The 18866-nt window shown below is 48.3% G+C and overlaps 1 protein-coding gene across 2 annotated transcripts in view; it reads left to right on the top strand.

Moving 5' to 3' along the window:
- Positions 1-14588, top strand: part of PPP1R16B (protein phosphatase 1 regulatory subunit 16B) — a 107790-nt gene extending 93202 nt beyond the window's left edge. Inside the window, exons 6-11 of one of the 2 annotated variants that reach the window (XM_003787592.2) lie at positions 192-316; positions 3398-3523; positions 4061-4136; positions 4887-5016; positions 5111-5279; positions 12875-14588. In XM_003787592.2, the coding sequence (XP_003787640.1) occupies positions 192-316; positions 3398-3523; positions 4061-4136; positions 4887-5016; positions 5111-5279; positions 12875-13384 (1136 nt within the window). In that variant the 3' untranslated portion in view covers positions 13385-14588. The remainder of the gene's footprint in view (positions 1-191; positions 317-3397; positions 3524-4060; positions 4137-4886; positions 5017-5110; positions 5280-12874) is intronic. The other variant, XM_023511967.1, reaches the window with a different exon arrangement.
- Positions 14589-18866: the final 4278 nt, after the last annotated feature.

Raw genomic sequence — 18866 nt, forward strand, 5'->3', positions numbered from 1 at the left:
GCAGTGCATACTGGGTGCTGGATGGGAATGGCCCTCACTCTGTGAGCCAGCACACAGTGTTCATCAGACCTGAAGGACAAGGATCTGTGGGTGTGTCTGTGTGTCCCCTTGACTGGCGGACCCTGGGGAGCCCTCCCCTCCCTGGGGTTCTAACCTTGGGTGCTGAATAAATCTCCTCTTTCCCACTGCAGGCATCACCCAGGAGAAAATCAATGAGATGCGGGCAGCCCCGGAGCAGCAGATGATCACAGACATCCATTGCATGATTGCAGCTGGCCAGGACCTTGACTGGATAGACGCTCAGGGTGCCACGCTGGTGAGCAGATGGGCCAAGCTGGGTTGGCTGATACCAGAACCAAAACCAAGTAGGGCTGAAGTGGGCCAGCACCTGGTGGGAGCCAACTCTGTACATTCGGGACCTGTATGCAGCCTTGGAACTCCTCCAGATCCCTTGGGGCTCCAATTATTCCCAGCATGTGGAGAGTTAGTGGAAGAGGGCTTGGCCTCTGAGAAACTGGCCTCTGTCCAGCCTGATCACCACCTGCTCCCCACCTGCTCCTTCTCCAAGATCCTCCTTCACTCAGGTTCACTGTTTCCCCCTCAAGGACTAGTGCCACCACTCACCCCCGCCCCATGCCATCTTGCATTGTACTGTCCATGCCTCCTCCACCCCACTGCCTTGTCTTGTAAGTCCTGTTATTGCTGTCTCTCCTCTGGGTTCCCTGACTTCAGAGTTTTAACACTCCCGGTCATCCATCCATACATTTGTCCATTGGCCCATCCAGCCATCCAGTTAACACATGTTTATGAGCACCTCCTCTGTGCCACATGCTTTGCTGGACCCTGGAGATAGAGAACAGTGGAAGCTTCTTCTCTCTCATATATGCCTGGGTGACACCAATAAGCTCTGTGATAAGCACCTGCACGCAGAATCTCATTTCATCCTCCCAACAACCCTATGAAGAAGACACTATGTGGCTCCAATGCCAGTGAACCAGCGCCTTGGGAAAACCTCCCTGGTCTGTCCTCATAGGCCCTCTTTCATGGCACATTACAGCCCAGTCTTGGGAGGTTCTGCTTCTGCAGCTTCTAAACTAAAAACAAGAGCATGGCATGGAAGCTCACTCCCCAATGGCTGGGCCCTGTCCCGGGTGCTCAGGGGTCTTGGGAGCATGAGCTCACCAGGGGGAGCTCAGCAGCATCAAGCTCCCCTCACTGCCCCTGACCTAGGTGGTAACCATGCTTCTCCCACCTGGATCCTGAGGTCTAAACTCCGCTTCAGGCCCATTTTTATTAGCTGGGGCTCTGTTTGCATTACCTGCTCAGCCTAGAACTCAAGAGTGGGGCCAGGTAGAGAGACTGAATTCTCCAGCAGGGATTTCTCATCGTGGCCAGAGCTCCTCTGGGTCTGTCACTGGACCCTCTAGATGCAGGGGTCTTCCCCTCCTGGGCTGAGGCTGATCTCAAGTAGCCCCACACCATGGGCCAGACATGAACTGGGTCTCAGGTCTTTTCCAGAAACTGAAGATAATGGTATCTTCCTCAAAGGACTATTGGGAGGATGAAATGAAATTCTGCATATAGGTGCTTAGCACAGAGTTTGTTAACTCTTGATAGATGTTAGCAATGATCACCATTATTATTAATAATACCACTCTTCCTCTCATGCCTTTTTTTAGCCATGTGTCATTCTCCACAAATGACAAGCATCAGGCATGTATAAATTAGATAATTAGACTAATTTTCATGTGTGCCTATACCACTTCATTCCCTGGATTTATTCTGCAAATTTAAAAAAAAAAAAAAGGAAAGAAAGGAAAATTTCCACTTGCCAGAACTCACAGCAGTGATCCCCCAGGATGAGGTAGCATCTGACACTCAGGGCTGTGCTCTAAAAAGTCACTGCTGGGGCCATGTCTTTTCTGTCTCACTCACCCTGCTGTCCCAGACCTCAACCTCCCTGGACTTCTTTGACTACCTCCCAGACAGTCTCCTGCAGGCCTTCGTGGACTCTCACCTCTGTCTTCCACCTCGGTTAGGCACTTGGTTTCTCTTGGCCTCATCTCCTCTCTCATTCATTCTCACAGTGCACCTTGTCATTACTTAGGGCTCTCTAAGAACATTAATCTCTTACTGAGTGTTCATCATGTGCTAAGCACTTTGTTTATTTTCTGGGAGATTGCATGGTAGGACAGCTGAGATCTGCTAGGCATCGGCTATGACTAAAGGCCTTGAATGGTGCTGAGTAGAAAGGTTGGGACCACAACATGGGGCTTTCTCCTATCAGATATGTTAGTCATCTGTTGCTGCATGACAAAAGACCCCACAATGTAGCATCTTAAAACAATAATAAATGTTTATTATCACACCTAGTTTCTGTGGGTCAAGGAATGAGGAATGGCTCAGCAGGGTGACTCTGGCTTGGTAATTCTCATGAAATTTCAATTGAGATATTGACTGGGGCTGCAGACTCATTTGAAGGCTTGACTGAAGCTGGAGGATCCACTTCTAAGATAGCCTCATGCATGTGGCTGGCAAGTTAGTGCTGATAGTTGGCACAGTCCTCAGTTTCTTACCTCCTAGGACCTCTCCTTAGGGCTGAGAGTCCTCAAAACACAATGGTTGCCTCCTTTTGATCCAAGAGAACAAAAGTTAAAAGCAGCAACACCTTTTTGCTCTGACCTTAGAAATCATACATTGCGGGTGGTGCCTGTGGTTCAGTGGGTAGGGCACCAGCCCCATATTCCAAGGATGGTGAGTTCCAACCCGGGCCAGCCAAACTGCAACAAAAAAATAGCTAGGTGTTGTGGTGGGTCCCTATAGTCCCAGCTACTCGGGAGGCTGAGGCAAGAGAATCACCTGAGCCCAGGAGTTGGAGGTTGCTGTGAGCTGTGACATCACAGCACTCTACTGAGGGTGCTAAAGTGAGACTCTGTCTCTGAAAAAAAAAAAAAGAACGAAATCACACATTGCCAGTTTACAATATCTTATTTGTTAGAAATGAGTCACTTAAGCTGGCCCACCTTCAAGAAGGGAGCAGTCAGGCTCCATCTTTTAAAGGAAGTTATGTCAAAGAATTTGTAAGCATATTTTAAAACCAGAATTGGCCTCTGAGACACCTTCTCCAGGGCTCAGCACACAGTAGGGTCTTAGTAAATGCTGTCTCCTTTAACCACATGGGTGCTAAGACGAACCACAGGGGAGACTCCTGCCTTTCCTTCTGGGTCTGTATTTCAGACATAATAACCCTCTGCAATATGGCTGGTATTTCTACCTCATTCTGTTCCATTCTACTGGCACCAAGGATGCTCTGGGACTCTGGTAGGGGTGAGAGATATACCCCTTCCACTGTGAGGCCAGTCCTCTAGGGAATGCTCACTTCATTCCTCTCCTTTAGTTGCACATAGCTGGAGCCAATGGATACCTGCGGGCGGCTGAGCTCCTGCTGGACCACGGAGTGCGTGTGGACATGAAGGACTGGGATGGCTGGGAGCCACTGCATGCAGCTGCCTTCTGGGGACAGGTAGTTCCTGGCCACAGGGCTGTGGGGGAGGCCAGGACAGAGTTAACTGGCTGTCACCAAGTACAAAGAATAAGAGATCCAAGACCCACTTAAGGTGTTGACTGTGGCTAATATGTGGGATATGAAAAGGCCTAGGGAGTTTGCACTAAACTGTGTCCTAATAGGATGATAAACAAATTCACCAAGTTAGCAAATTCCTAATATTTCTGCTTTGAGTAATTTCTCTATTTGTTTCCAGACATAAAACACTGATTGCAGCTTATGCAGCCCCTCCTTAGACAGGTGACAGCTCTAGAGTTACAGCCGACTCCTTCTTCTCCTCCCTCTTGGTGTGGCCCAGGCATGCTGAGAAGGTCCCGTGCCCATGGCATCTGCCAGGATTATCCCTATGGCTCCAGAGTGCAGCGCCTTCCCTAGGAATCAGCTTTGCCCCACCATTCTTTGAGTCATCTCCTAATAGCCCTTGGGCACCCTCCCCACTTCTCAGGTCCTCTGAACTGTGAGCAGACGGAACATGGGCTTATTCCTGTGTTTCAGATGCAGATGGCAGAGCTTTTGGTGTCTCATGGGGCTAGTCTCAGTGCAAGGACATCCATGGATGAGATGCCAATAGGTGAGTCTCCAGCAAAACACCTGGCATATATGTAGACAGTCAACAATTTTTGATGGGTAGAGGGATAAATAAATGAATGGTTTGTGAAACTGATGGATTGGTATGTAGATAGATGAGTGAATCAATAAATTACTGGATGGTAGATTAATGGATAAGTGGATAAACAGACAAATGGATGGATGAATGGGTGGATGAGTGGGGTGGGTGGGTAGAATTGATGATGTTTAGTGAATGGTTGAGTGAATGGATGGGTGGATGGGTGAATACGAGTGTAAGGAGGATGGGTAGAGATGAATCTATGGATAGATGAGTTGGTCAGCAAATTGGTAGATGGATGAAGGTGAATAGAGTGAGTATGTGAGTATATGGATTCCTCAGTACCTTCAAATAATTTCTTTTGGGGGCTACATGGGGTGCCTACTTATTTCTCTCAATACTTCTCATGTCAGTGGAGACTTGATGACTCTTCTTAGAAACTATCAAACAGGAGTTTGAATCCCTCAGTCATAGCTGGGAACCGTAGGAATTGTGACTGTGTTTGGAACTTGAGTTTTGCCATTTTACAGTCCTCTAAGTACTGGACTGCTGACCCGGCAATAAGGCTGGCATTGTTTTCTTTCCTCACTGCATGCCCCCAGAGATGCTCGGAGCTTTTGGTGGGCTGGGGTGGTAGCTCTTCTGGCCTGGAGCCCCCTCTCAGGCCCCAGGCCCATACCCTCCCCCTGGCTACTGACTCCTCTGCCCCTTCAGACCTGTGTGAGGAGGAGGAGTTCAAGGTTCTGTTGCTGGAGCTAAAACACAAGCATGATGTGATCATGAAGTCACAGCTGCGGCACAAATCGTCACTGAGCCGGAGGACATCCAGTGCGGGCAGCCGTGGGTGAGTCAGAGGCAGGGCCGCCAGGCCTACCCACTATGTGCTTCTGCCTGTGGTGCCTGGACACAGCCTGCCAGCACCCCCTCTGTCTCCTCAGGAAGGTGGTGCGTCGAGCCAGCCTGTCGGACAGGACCAACCTGTACCGGAAGGAGTATGAGGGTGAGGCCATACTGTGGCAGCAGCGGAGTGCCGCCGAGGACCAGCGCACCTCGACCTACAACGGGGACATCAGGGAGACCAGGACAGACCAAGAGAATAAGGACCCAGTGAGTAGCCTCTTGCCTGGCCCTAGTGCCAGCCACTGCCTAGGGGAGGACAGGATGCCTTGTCTCAGAGCCTTCAGAGGGAAGAGCTGCCCTGGACACAGAGGAGCTGGCCGGGTGGTGGCAGGTACTCTAGTCAATGAGATGACCCCAGGGTGTGTTAGAGGCGCCATGTGCCTGCCTGTGCTGTAGCAGATCAAGCTGTGGGCTTCCTGGAGAGAAGGTCAAGAGGGCACTTACCCAGGAACTGAGGGCACTCAACATTTTTTTTTCCCTAGGGAATATAATAAGATGTTGGGAATTGTGTTTATCAGAGCACATATGGTTGGAAGGAGTTCTCTGAAAACCTGGGTGGAGTGCTGGGAGGAGCTTAGAGAAGCCTGCTCCAGTAGCCACCAGTGGTCTGGGGCTTTGAATTACCTTCCTAAGAGGATGCATATTCATTTCCTGTGGCTGCTGTAAACAACTGTAAACTGGGCAGTTCAAACCAGCAGAAATTTATTCTCTCACATTTCTGGAGGTCAAAAGTCTAAAATTAAGGTTAGGGCCAGGTACGGTGGCTCATACTCATAATCCTAGCATTCAGGGAAACTGAGGCAGGTGGATTGCTTGAGGTCAGGAGTTCAAGACCAGTCTGAGCAAAAGGGATAACCCATCTCTACTAAAAAAAGAAAAACTAGCTGGGCGTTGTGGCAGGTGCCAGTAGTCCCAGCTCCTTGGGAGGCTGAGGTGAGAGGATGGCTTGAGCCCAAGAGTTTGAGGTTGCTGTGAGCTATGATGATGCCATGGCACTCTACCCAGGGTGACAGAGTGATACTCTGTCTCAAAAAATAATAATAAATCAAATCAAATCAAAGTGATATCAGGGCTGGTTCCCTCTGGTGACTCTGAAGGGGACTCTGTCTAATGCTTTTCCTCTAGCTTCTGGTGGCTCAGGTGTTCCTGAGCTGACACTACTCTAATCTCTGCCTTCATCTTCATGTGGCTTTCTTCTTTGTGTGTCTGTCTGTTTTCTCTTTTTAAAGGACACTAGTCATTGGATTAGGGCCCACATCTATCCAGTATGACCTCATCTTAATTTAACTTATTACATCTTCAATACTTATTTCCAAATAGTCACATTCAGAGGTTTGGGTAGGCATGGATTTTTGAGAGACATTATTTAACCTAGAACCTACACACTCAGCATAATCGCCTTCTTGCTGAGTTGGGTGAGCAAGTTTAGGGCCAGAGCAGAATTGCAGAGGACAAGGGAGAAACTGAGTATGGTTTTGGTTCTCCCACCATGACACAGATGAAAACATTTCTAGACCATATAGTTTTGGTGGAATGAAGTTGATTTGCTGCCCAGCATGCCCACAATGGGACACCGCTTCCCAGCATAAACAGTGAGGTCACCTGCCAGCTGTCTCACCAGCAGGAGTGAAGGTGCCGTCTTTGACTGAAATCCCGTCAAAGCCCCTGGCTCAGGATGGAGAGGGGGCCCACAGGGGAGCTTCGTTCTGCCTGATCCCTAAGCTTGAGGGTTGGGGAGGAAAGAATCGTCAGGTGAAATCAAACCACATTTCAGATGCCTTCCAGCTATGTTTTATTTATTTTTTCTTTGGGATTGAGGCATGACTTTCATATAGTGAAGTGGGCAAATCTTAAATGAGGTCTTCAATGAATTTTTATAAATGTATACCCTCAGATGAATGCATAGAGCATTTTCATCACCAATGTTCTTTCTCTCAGTCAATCCCTCCCACCCCAAAGACACCCACTATTTAACTCTGGGCACTAAAGATCAGTTCTGCATATGTGTATGCGTATGAATGGACCCGTGGATTAATAGTTTGTCGGCTTGTGTCTGGTTTGTTTTATAACTCTGAGAATCATCTACATTTTGGCATATAGCAGAAGTTCATTCTTTTTCATTGCTCTGTAGAATTCTTTTGTCTGAATATTACAGTTCCATTTTCCTATTGGTAGAATTTGGGTCGTTTCTTTGGGTAGCAGTTTTTGACTACCGTGAATGAAACTGCTATAAACATTTTTGTATGTGTCTTTGGTGGACGTAACCACTATTCTGTGTTGGGTATACACCCAGGAGTGGGTCATGGAGCAGGCATATGTTTAGCTTTAGGAGATACTACCAAGCAATTTTCCAAAGTGATTGTACCTCTCTGCTTCCCCATCAGCAGTGCAGGAGCATTTCCTGCCAACCCCTGGTATAGTCCTTTTAACTGGAGCTATCCTGGTGAGTTGTGGCGGTAACTTACATTGTAAATTTGTATTTCCCTGGTGGAGGATGGTGATGGGGAGCATCTTCCCATATGCTTCTTAGCCATTTGGTTACCCTCTTTGATGTAGCAGCAATTCTTTTGCCTTTGTTGTTGTTGTTGTTGAGTTATTTTTTCCTTATCAAACTGTAGGCGAGACTGAGATTCTTAAAGAAATCCTCATGGAAGCAGCCTTTCTTCCTCCACACATGATTTGACCCTGTGTTTGCTCAGATCTCGTGGACCCCAGGACTTCCCTAGAAGTGCTCATTGATGTGGAGTCTCAGAATCATGAAGCCTGTAGGGAACAGGGCAGGGCACGTGACAGCAGAAACCACCTGTAGTTAAACATGTAATTTTGTTGTCCATGGTGTAAATTTCTAGGGCTTCCTCACCTTCCTCTAGGGCTGCAGTGTGGGGTTAGGCAAGGTGAACAGATGAGTTACTTTGCCTCTGGGGCTGGGTTTTTCAGGCCTGGGGAAAAGGAGAGAAGGAACCAAGGTGGCATAGCCAGAAGCAGCGACCCTCACCTTAGTCACCCCGCAGTCCAGCCCCAGCCCTGGAAGAAATCATGAGGTCACAGGACATAGCTACAGAACTCAAAACTCAATCTTTTTCTCATCCCTTTTCCCCTTTCAAGGCTTTAGGTGCTGTCAAGGTGCTTACTAAGGCAGGAATTCTCAGTGTGGCCCCCGGACCAGCAGCATCAGCATCAGCATCAGCATCAGCTGGATTTATTAGAAATGCAGATTCTTAGGCTCTGCCCTGCATGTGATTCTCATACACACAACTCAGAAGCAATTTCTGCCAAGGCTCCTCCCTGTTAGCCCTTAGGACTGACTTTGCTTCACACTTTTGGCGGAGCTAACTCCCTGGTACCAGGCACAACAGTGATGACAGTCCAAGTCTTGTCAACCAGTGCTTCACAAATTTAACTGCACAGTATAATCACCTGGAGAGATGTTCTTGTTGTTTTTTAATCCTGATGTCTAGATAGACGTCCAGGCTGATTAAATCAGAATCTTAGGAGCTGGGACCGAGGCATTGTGTATGTGTGTGTGTGTGTGTGTTTAAAGTCTAAATTTATTTAAAGTCTACATTTATTTGAAATGATTGTAGCAATAAATAGAGTACTTCAACCACAGAATTGGCAAGGACCTTGGAGGTCAGGGAGAAAGGAGTTTGTTTTCCAGAGAGGACAGAGGCTGGAAGAACCAACGGTGGGCTGGGTAGGTATGATCTGACAGTTGATCAGGAATGCAGTCCTGCAGGCAGCCCATTTCCAGAAGAGCCTTCAGGAGAGTTGTTCTGCTCGGCGGTGCCTGCTTACCCTGAATGATGAGTCAAGGTTCAGGATGTGGGGAGGACGGCAGCTTAACTAAAGTTTGGTTAAGTCATTTAGCAAGCATTTGATTTCACTTGATAAGTGGGGAAAACAGTTCAGCCAAACATCAAAGAGAAAGAGAATGAGAGTTTGGGGGACTGTATCTGGGTTGTCCTAGGCTAAAAAGGGGTCATCTGAGTGTTCCAGAAATCATAGGGGAAGGGTGATTCTGTCCAGTGAGCCATTCCCCAAGACATAAAATGTGGGGGGCTTTCATTAACTTCCTGCTTTTCTGGGGCTTCTGGCAAGTTCAGCATCATCAGGATGATTGTGGCTACCACAGGGGATGTTCTAGGATCAACTGGGTTCTTACTGATAGACTACTCAGCCCGTAATTTGTGCTTCGGTAAACACTAGGCAGATAAACACATCACAAGGAAGGCACTTTCCTTTATAACCTGCATCCTTCACGCTGTGGTTAGTCCCTCTTCTTTTTTTTGAGACAGAGCCTCAAGCTGTCCCCCTGGGTAGAGTGCTGTGACATCACAGCTCACAGCAACCTCTAGCTCCTGGGCTCAAGCGATTCTCCTGCCTCCACCTCCCAAGTAGCTGGGACTATAGGCACCCGCCACAACGCCTGGCTATTTTAAATCCCTGGATCAGTGTTTTTCAACTTTTTAAAAATCTCATGGCATACTTGAATCTCTAGTTAGACTTCCCACAGCACACTTAAAAAGTGTTTTAATTAAATTTAATTTTAAAATTAAAATTTAAGGCTCGGCGCCTGTGGCTCAAGCAGCTAAGGCACCAGCCACATACACCTAAGGTGGCGGGTTCGAATCCCCAGCCCGGGCCTGCCAAACAACAATGATGGCTGCAACCAAAAAATGGCCGGGCGCTGTGGTGGGCGCCTGTAGTCCCAGCTACTTGGGAGGCTGAGGCAGGAGACTCGCTTGAGCCCAGGAGTTGGAGGTTGCTGTGAGCTGTGATGCCACGGAACTCTATCCAGGGGGATAGCTTGAGGCTCCGTCTCAAAAAAAAAAAAAAAAAAATTAAAATTTAAGTGATCAAAAAAGACTAAAAAATATATATATACTTACTGTGCATTGAACTTTGGAAAATAATTTAATGATCTTAAAAGTTTTCTCGGCACACCTAAGATCCTCTCTTAGCACGCCAGGGTGCTGTGGTGACTGGCTGAAAATCACTGTTCTAGATGATTCCAACATGCATCCACCATGGGGCCAGTGTCTCAGATCCTTCCTACACTAGCAGGAACTTGTTAGAAATGCTGAATTTCAGGTCCAACCCAGACCTATTGAATCAGAAAATGCATTTTCACAAATCCCCTGGTGACTCATAGGGACATTGAAGTTTGAAAAGCACTAACTTAGACTATCAGAAATCTGCTCTTGGCCAGGCATGGTGGCTCATGACTATAATCCCAGCACTTTGAGAAACCAAGATGGAAGGACTGATTGCAGCCAGGAGTTTCAGACCAGCCTGCACAACATAGCAGGACCTTGTTGCTATAAAAACTAAAAAAAAAAAAAATTAGCTGGGCATGGTGGCATGTGTCTGTAGTCCCCGTTACTTGGGAGGAAGAGGCATGAAAATCACTTGAGCCCAGGATTTCCTGGTTACAGTGAACTATAGTCACACCATTGTACTCAGGTCTGGGTGAGAGAGTGAGACCCTGATTCTTAAAGAATTTAAAAAAAAAAAATTAGGCCAAGTGGAGTGGTTCGATACCTTTAATTCCAACGCTTTGGGAGTCCGATGTAGGGGGACCACTTGAAGGAGGCCAGTTTAAGAACATCCTGAGCAACAAAGTAAGACCTCATTCCTATAGAACAGATATAAAAGGAAAGTGTCAGTACTCCCAACTACTTGGTAGGCTGAGACAGGAGAATGGCTTAAGCCAGGGAGCTCACCACTGCAGTAAGCTATTATTATACTACTGTTCTCCGGCTTGCACAACCAAGTGAGACCCTGTCTCAAAACAAATGAAACAATTAAAAATAAAAAAGAATCTAGTTTTCTCCAATGTAGTACCTGATTGCATAGTTTAGGAGGAACCATTAAAAAAAGAAGAAGAATTCTAACACACAAGTAGAAAACTTGCCATGGAGAATGTTCTTTGTCATGTCATATTTTAACCTAAATATATATTTCTTGGGAGATCTTTTCATGCCAGCATATGGAGAGTTCTCTCATGCTTGTTACCAGCTGCAGAGCATTCTGGTAAAAGTACCCGCCACAATTTCCCACTTGCCCAGTGATGACTTTCAAGCTTTGCACCCACAAGAGTGTTTATCTTTGAAACAAAGTCCTAGATATGGGCTTGCTGGTGCGAAGTATATATTCTCTAAAAAAGAATCTTTTTGGATGGATGAATAATGCAAAAATTGTCCTCTAGAGAGACTTTGGAAGTTTACATCCTCTTCTATTTTTCTATACTTGCCAACAGAGAGTAATAACAAGATATTAAAACATTTGTCAATATGGTAGTTAAAATGGTATTTTGTTGTTTTAATTTTATGTTATTCATTATTAGTGAGATGGAATATTTTTCCAGTGGTTATATGTTGTGGGCTGTATATTGGTGTCCTTTGCCTACTTTTTCCAGTTGGATAGTTTGGCTTACAAAATGTGACTCTTTTTTTTTTTTTTTTTTTTGAGATAATCTCACTTTGTCACCCTCAGAAGAGTGCTCTGGCATCATAGCTCACAGCAACCTCAAACTCTTGGGCTCAAGCAATTAGCTTGCCTCAGCCTCCTGAGTACCTGGGACTACAGGTGCCCCCCACAATGCCCGGGTATTTTTAGAGACCGAGTCTTGCTCTGGCTCAGGCTGGTCTCCAACCTGTGAGCTCAGGCAATCCACCAGCCTCGGCCTGCCAGAGTGCTAGGATTACAGGTGTGAGCCCCCATACGAGGCCCCCAAACTTGACTTTATGAGTTCTTTATATATTTAGAAAATGAGTCCTTTTTATGTGATATACATCGACAGCATTTTTCCGGGTTTTGCATGTGTCTTTGGACTTTGTTTATAGTGACTTTTGCTAGTTTTGCATTTTTGTTATTGTCAATGTATCTACTTTTTGGTGTATAGTTTCTAGGCAGCAGCTACTTTTCAAGCTCTTGCTATCCCAGGATCACTGGATGTACAGGATCCCTGGGTAAGAATGTTCTTTGAAGTGGAGCTATGCTGGGATTACAGAGGAGGGATTAGAAGTGATTGAAAACCCAACTAAAATTGATTTACACCAAAAAGGGATTTATGGGCTCATGTAACTGAGAAGCCTGGGCCCATCCGGATCCAGGGCTCAAAATGCATCATCAGAGCACAGGCTTTCTTGTCTTTAGTCTGCCTTAATGGTAGCTTCACTTATAAGTGGATCCTTTGATGTAGAGTCTTCCAGCCCCTAGTTTATATCATTCTATTTTTTTTTATAAGAGACAGTGGCCGAGCTAGGTGGCTTATGCCTATAATCCTAGCACTCTGGGAGGCCAAGGCAGGCGGGTTGCTTGAGATCACATGTTCGAGACCAGCCTGAGCAAGAGTGAGACCCTGTCTCTAAAAATAGCTGGGCATTGTGGCAGGCACCTGTAGTCCCAGCTACGTGGGAAGTTGAGGCGAGAGGATCACTTAAGCCCAAGAGTTTGAGGTGGCTGTAAGTTCTTGTAGAAATTTCTCTTTCCTCGTTGTTCTAACAAAAGTCCTGAACCAGTTTCAGATAAGAAACCTATCCCTGGACCAATCCCTATAGTGACAAGGGTTGATTGGCCAGGCTTTGGGTCATGGTCCAGCCCCTGGAGCAAGGCTGGGGGTGGGTCAGCTCTACTGAAACTCATAGACTGGTGATTCCCCAAAAGTTGTTGTGGGCCCTAATACACAGGTAGAGGAAATGAGTGGAGGGCAGGTCCAAATAATGCCCTCAGCAGAGGTGCAGGTAGGTCAGGGTTCAGATGCTCTAGCGAGCTGCTAATGTTGTTTTTCTCACTCTCAGAACCCCAGGTTAGAGAAACCTGTGCTGCTCTCCGAATTTTCCACCAAGATTCCACGAAGTGAACTGGACATGCCTATTGAGAATGGCCTCCGGGCTCCAGTCAGTGCCTACCAGTATGCATTGTCCAACGGGGATGTCTGGAAGGTGCATGAGGTGCCTGACTACAGCATGGCCTATGGCAGCCCTGGTATGGCTGACACGACCCCGCCCTGGAGTGGCTACAAGGAGCAGAGCCCCCAGACACTTCTGGAACTGAAGCGGCAGCGGGCTGCAGCCAAGTTGCTCAGCCACCCCTTCCTGAGCACTCACCTGGGCAGCAGCATGGCCAGGACGGGCGAGAATAGCAGTGAAGGCAAGGCCCCCTTGATTGGAGGCAGAACTTCACCGTACAGCAGCAATGGGACTTCAGTGTATTACACAGTCACCAGCGGAGATCCCCCGCTCTTGAAGTTCAAGGCCCCCATGGAGGAGATGGAGGAGAAGGTCCATGGCTGCTGCCGGATCTCCTAGTCTCCTTGCGACAGAGGAGAGAGATGCCTCAGAGAGGGGTCCCTGGAATCCATGCCAGCCCAACAGCCTTGGCTGGGGAGGTGTCAGAGGGCACCCAGGAGAGGTGGGCTCTGCTTTCCAGAGGAACGCTGTGCCCACCCCTCACCCAGCTGCCCACAGCATCCCCTTCCCAGGCTCTGCGTCCTGCTGCATCGTCTGCTGTCTGACACAAGGCCTGCCATGGCCTCCTGACTCACTCTGCTGTTCCATTTTGGGAGGGCTTGGGATCCCAGTTCTGTTCTTGGTAAAGGCTTCTTTGGATTACTGCACGTCACCTATCAACACACACACACATCTGGGCTCATGGGAAGCAGGTGGGGCTGAGAACTTGTGGGATGTTCCCAAAGAGATGGAGGTTAAGACTCAGAGTCTCATCCCACTGCTGATGTGGCTTTGGCCCGGGAGGGGAGCTGCTAGGCTAAGACTCATCATTCTGTTCAGAGTAACAGTGAGGTCTGGGCCAGCAGCCACACCTGGCAGGGGCAGGGAGTCCAGAACCCACATGGTTGGGTCGGACATGAGATGGACACAGGCCTGCTCCCTGCAGCTTGGTAGGGAGCTGCTCTCCTGCCCATGCCAGGAGCCAGCTGTATGGTCACTCAGGGGCTGAGGGGAAAAATCAAGTTAGTCCACTCCTAAAATAAACCATGTCTTACTCTTGCTTGGATAGAGGCATCAAAGGCAGGAGGGTGGCAAGGTCAGTGTTTACAAAAGGGCACTTGATAAAAAAATTCTTTTAGGCTGTAAAACTCCAGGTGGGAGGTTACTGAATTCTCTTTCTTGTATGGCTAGTGTCAGGATCATAGGTTTTACTGGCTGATGTTGGAGAAACAAAGCCAGATGAGGAACTTTTGGTGGAAGCCCTACTCCATGGAGGGGATGAGTTAATTTCTAAAAGCGCCTCTGGTTAACAGTGACAGAGCCTAGCCAGGCTGATCTTTGTGAATATCCAGGCTGTTTCAGTGCGGCCCATCTCAGACTGAGCCATCAGAGTGAGCAGCCCAGGGGTGAGTCATGAGTGCAGAGGCAGCGCTCAGGACCCCCAGCCCAGCTTTTCCTTTTCTGGAATATTTAGTGAGGCAGGTTTAGCCCTTTCAAATTCTTGCCTGGCCTAATGGTTCCCAGCCTGCTCCTGTCAGTGTGGCGATGCCCCAGAGCTGCAGATCCAGGGTGCTGGGCTCAGCATACTGCACTGCATTCAGGGTGGCCGTGGTGGGTCTAGAGCCCATGCGGTGTCACCCAGCTCTGCAGTTCCACAGCCCAGTCTTTGAGATGCTGGGGAGAGAGGACCTAGAAGGGGCCAGGAAGGGCCGGCCGCCCTCCCCTGCACCACTGCAGTCTCCCACAGAGCCATCTGGAATTGTTGCCATGGGTTGGGCACCTTTCAGTGTGACTAACAAGCTGCGGGCCTGCTCCCTGCTCTGTGTGCCGATTTTTGTCCTTAAACTACCTCCTTAGAGAGTTAATGGGGCCCCTCAGGTTGAGATTCTAATTTGGGGGAATACATATGTGTTCTCTTTAACTCACTTCTTTCTGAGTCTATGAGAAATTCTCCCTGAGGGGGCCCCGGGCTAGGGTGCTGGGGCTGGGGAGCCCCCTTTGTGCCACAACCCTAGTAATGGGGTCTGTTGTTTGCAGTCCACCCCTACTGTGGCCCTTATAACCCAAAGAGGGAGCTGCAGGACCTCAAGGAGCCTGGCTGGTCCTCTCCCTGGAGCAGGGCAGCTGGGGCTGAGAGCACAGAGCTCCTGGGAGTGACTGTGCCCTTGGTGGCCACTGGGTGTGAGGTCTTAGCACTGGGCCACCCCTGCCCCAATATCAGGACAGAGGTAGTGTAGAGTGGATCAGCAGCTCTGTTGACAGGTGTACATGATCATCCCTGAGGTCTGGGATGGGTTCTCCAGTGTCTCAGCCTATGGCTGGAGCGGGCCGGGATAATCCAAAACACACATACCTTTGGCTGAAGGCAGGATCAATCCATACCTGACACTGAAATGCCCTGGTGACCAGACTTTAGTCATAAGGAGGGGAGTGCAGAGAGAAACCACGTGCTCCTCAGGAGAGGGCTGTGCATGTTTTCCTGTATTTTTGCTCAGGGCAAACACTGAAGGCATTTATTGCCCATCCTGAGCCCTTGAGGCCATTCCCTCTCCCCCTTGCCTCCTGCTCCTGGGCCAGTTCTCCCCACCCAGAAGACCGGGTAGCCCAGCTGTTTCCTTGACAGGAGCCAACATTAGCTCATGTTTCTAGTCAGGGATAAGCCATTCCCTGACAGGGATTTGAGTCCTGTGGGAGCTTTCCCTGTGGGTCTCCTAGATTTTGAAGGGCAAGTTGGGGACCAACCTCTGATGAATGAGCTGATGTCATTCATTTATTCACTGATATAATTCACTGAGTACATGCAACATGCCTGGCTCTGTTAGATTCTGCTGGTGAAGGAGGAGCAAGACAGAATGAGGGTTTTTCTTTATGGTTTTCAACCCTGGCAGGGGGACTGTGGCCATGAGCAGCCCCCTCTGGTCGCCTGAGGCAGAGGGCCTGCAGCCCAGTCTAGCAGCCCTTTGCTCTTCAGTGCCTAGATCCTTGGAGTCTGAATCCCCTTTGTAGGGAACAGCTGCCGTGGCCCCTCCTGATAACCTTTGCCAGTCAGGGCAGATGCTAGATCTCGGGCTCCAGGTAGACACCATCCCAGGTCCATCTGGAACTTTCAGAGATAGCTGCCTTGGGCCAGCATCTTTGGGGGCTACATAATAGCAGTTTGAGGTCAGTGTCTAGAAGAATGAATGGTCTGTGATTTGCTGCCAAATGCATCTTATTGTTTCTTGCTCATTTTTGCTCATTGATTACATAGAACCCCTGCTCCCACCTCACCCCAGGAATGGATAATGGGAGGAAAAAGGGCTTCTCCTTTCAACATCGAAGCCCTTCCTGGCAGATCTGCTTCTCTCTGTGGCAGGGGTGGATTAAGGAGTTGGGAGCCGTCCTGCAGGTCTTGTGGTGGCTCCTTTAGATGAAAGGAGGCCACTTCCAAAGCAGGAGCGCACAGCTTACTATGAACTCTGGCCCTTGCTCATACCTTATGCCCCAAACAATTGAAAATTGGTGGCTGTCACCAGATTGTGAATTTCTCTTTAGAAGCTCAGGAATAAATTGTAGGCCCAGGGCCACTGAAGACTAAAGATATAATACTTCCTCAAATATGCAGCATAAATAAAACAGCTCTGCACTGTCTGATCAGTTTCAAGAGGCTTAGGAAGGGTTAAAGTGGGTGTGTCCCCTGACCTGCCCCACCAGAACCAGAGTGTGCTGGCTTTTTAATAACATGAGACCTTTTTGGTTATTGGTGTCAGATACCTTTTAATCCTGAGCTCTCTGTCCCACCTGCTCTCTCCCTTAGAGCAGGATATTGGGGTACTTTCTAGAAGGGTGCTCCTTCCAAGATGCCCAGAAGGACTATAATTAACTCTTGCTATCACAGCCTGGGGATAGGCTCCCCTCCCCTAGGGCACATAAGAGCAAAGGGTCACAGGGTCAGTAGATGACCCTGCAGAATCACCCCCTTTGCCAGAAGCTATAGCCCTCTCCTTGACAGGAAGCCCTTGTTGGCAAGAGGGCCTGCTTCCCCATGGGCATTGCAAGTGCCACTGTGCGGGGCCTGGCTCTGCACACCATGGAAAAGTCTGCAGACCCCCAGCCTTCCGCAATAATTCACCAGACCAGAAGCCACTGATGTACAGAGAACATTTAAGAAAAAATGTATTTTATGTGAAAAAAAGTTAAAACTCTGTATACTGTATCAGCAGCTTTGTGTAAAAATGGCAATCGAGAGAGTCTAATATATTTAAAACTTTTTTTAAAAAAAATCCTTGCGGATCTTTGATATTGTATTGAAGTAACTTCCAGGTAGCTCCTCTCCATGTGGCAGTGGTGGGGCCTGTGGCCATGACCATGGCCCAGACACATCCTGGAGGGAGCACATGTCCCTGAAGTTGCTCCCAGCTGCCAAGGCCTGTGATGGAATTCGCTGTTAAGAGTTTTTAATTAAGATTATTAAATTCCTTTTAATAACACCTGTGAGTATGACTGGTTATTGCTGGGAGCACACTTGAAGGGTGCTGACTTGAATTCATAAAGAGATGCTGCCTGAGATTGAGGGGGGTTGGTGAGAGTTCCTGGCTCCTGCCCCCATCACTGAGGACTCTTCTGGGAGGCCCCTGAAGTAGAGGGAGGTCTGGGGGCTCAGACACAGAGAAGGGGGTCTTTCTAGACTGAGAGACTTTAAAACTAGTGGGTGGGCTTGGCACCTGTGGCTCAAGCAGCTAAGGCGCCAGCCACATACACCTAAGGTGGCAGGTTCGAATCCAGCCCGGGCCAGCCAAACAATGATGGCTGCAACCAAAAAACAGCCAGGCATTGTGGCAGGTGCCTGTAATCCTAGCTACTTGGGAGGCAGAGGCAGGAGACTCACTTGAGCCCAGGAGTTGGAGGTTGCTGTGAGCTGTGATGCTATGGCACTCTACCCAGGGTGACAGCTTGAGGCTCTGTCTCAAAAAAAAAACAAAAACTAGTGGGTGGTTGGGAATGACCTTCCGTCAAATATTTGCTTTGAAATTAACACAAGGCCCTATGATAGCATATATCTATTCCCCATATTTTCCTGATGATATTTATCTGTAACAAGTTGCTCCTCTCACCCGTTCCATTCTTGGAGAGCACTGACTTGAACTGTCCCCTCCCTCTCCCACCCCTCAGTCTTCCCCTTCATGTAGCTCACAGTGGGAAGTATAATACTGTATAGTCACAATGCTTCATCTCACAACACAGGGAAGGCCTTGGTTATTCTCATTTTTCACCTCAAGCAATAGAGGAATAGAAGATTTATGTGGTTACACAGCCCCAGACCATGATCCTTGTGCTTGTCACACGGAGAAGTTTGTTAGTAACGTGAAAGAGGACAGAAAGGGGTGGCACTTGTAGCTCAGTGGGTAGGGCATCAGCCACATACACAGAGGCTGGAGGGTTTGAACCTAGCCCAGGCCTGCTAAAGAACAATGACAACTGCAACAACAACAAAAAATACCTGGGCAATGTGGCAGGTACCTGAGTTCCAGCTACTTGGGAAGCTGAGGCAAGAGAATCGCTTAAGCCCAAGAGCCAGAGGTTGCTGTGAGCTGTGAAGCCACGGCACTTTACCAAGTGCAACATAGTGAGACTCTGCCTCAAAACAAACAAACAAACAAAAAAAACAAGAAAGGGTGCTTTCTTGCAGCCATCTGGACTCTGGATGTCAGAACAGGGACACATGGAAGGCCCCATACCAGAGATTGAAAAACTTCACAAATAGGCTGGGGATGGGGAGAGGACAGAAAGAGAAGGCAGGCATTCATCCATTTAAAAAGTTTATTGACTGCTGGGTGGCACCTGTGACTCAAAGGAGTAAGGT

This window comes from Otolemur garnettii, unplaced genomic scaffold (assembly GCF_000181295.1).
Source record: "Otolemur garnettii isolate 467f Iridium unplaced genomic scaffold, OtoGar3 scaffold00023, whole genome shotgun sequence".
NCBI lineage: Eukaryota > Metazoa > Chordata > Mammalia > Primates > Galagidae > Otolemur > Otolemur garnettii.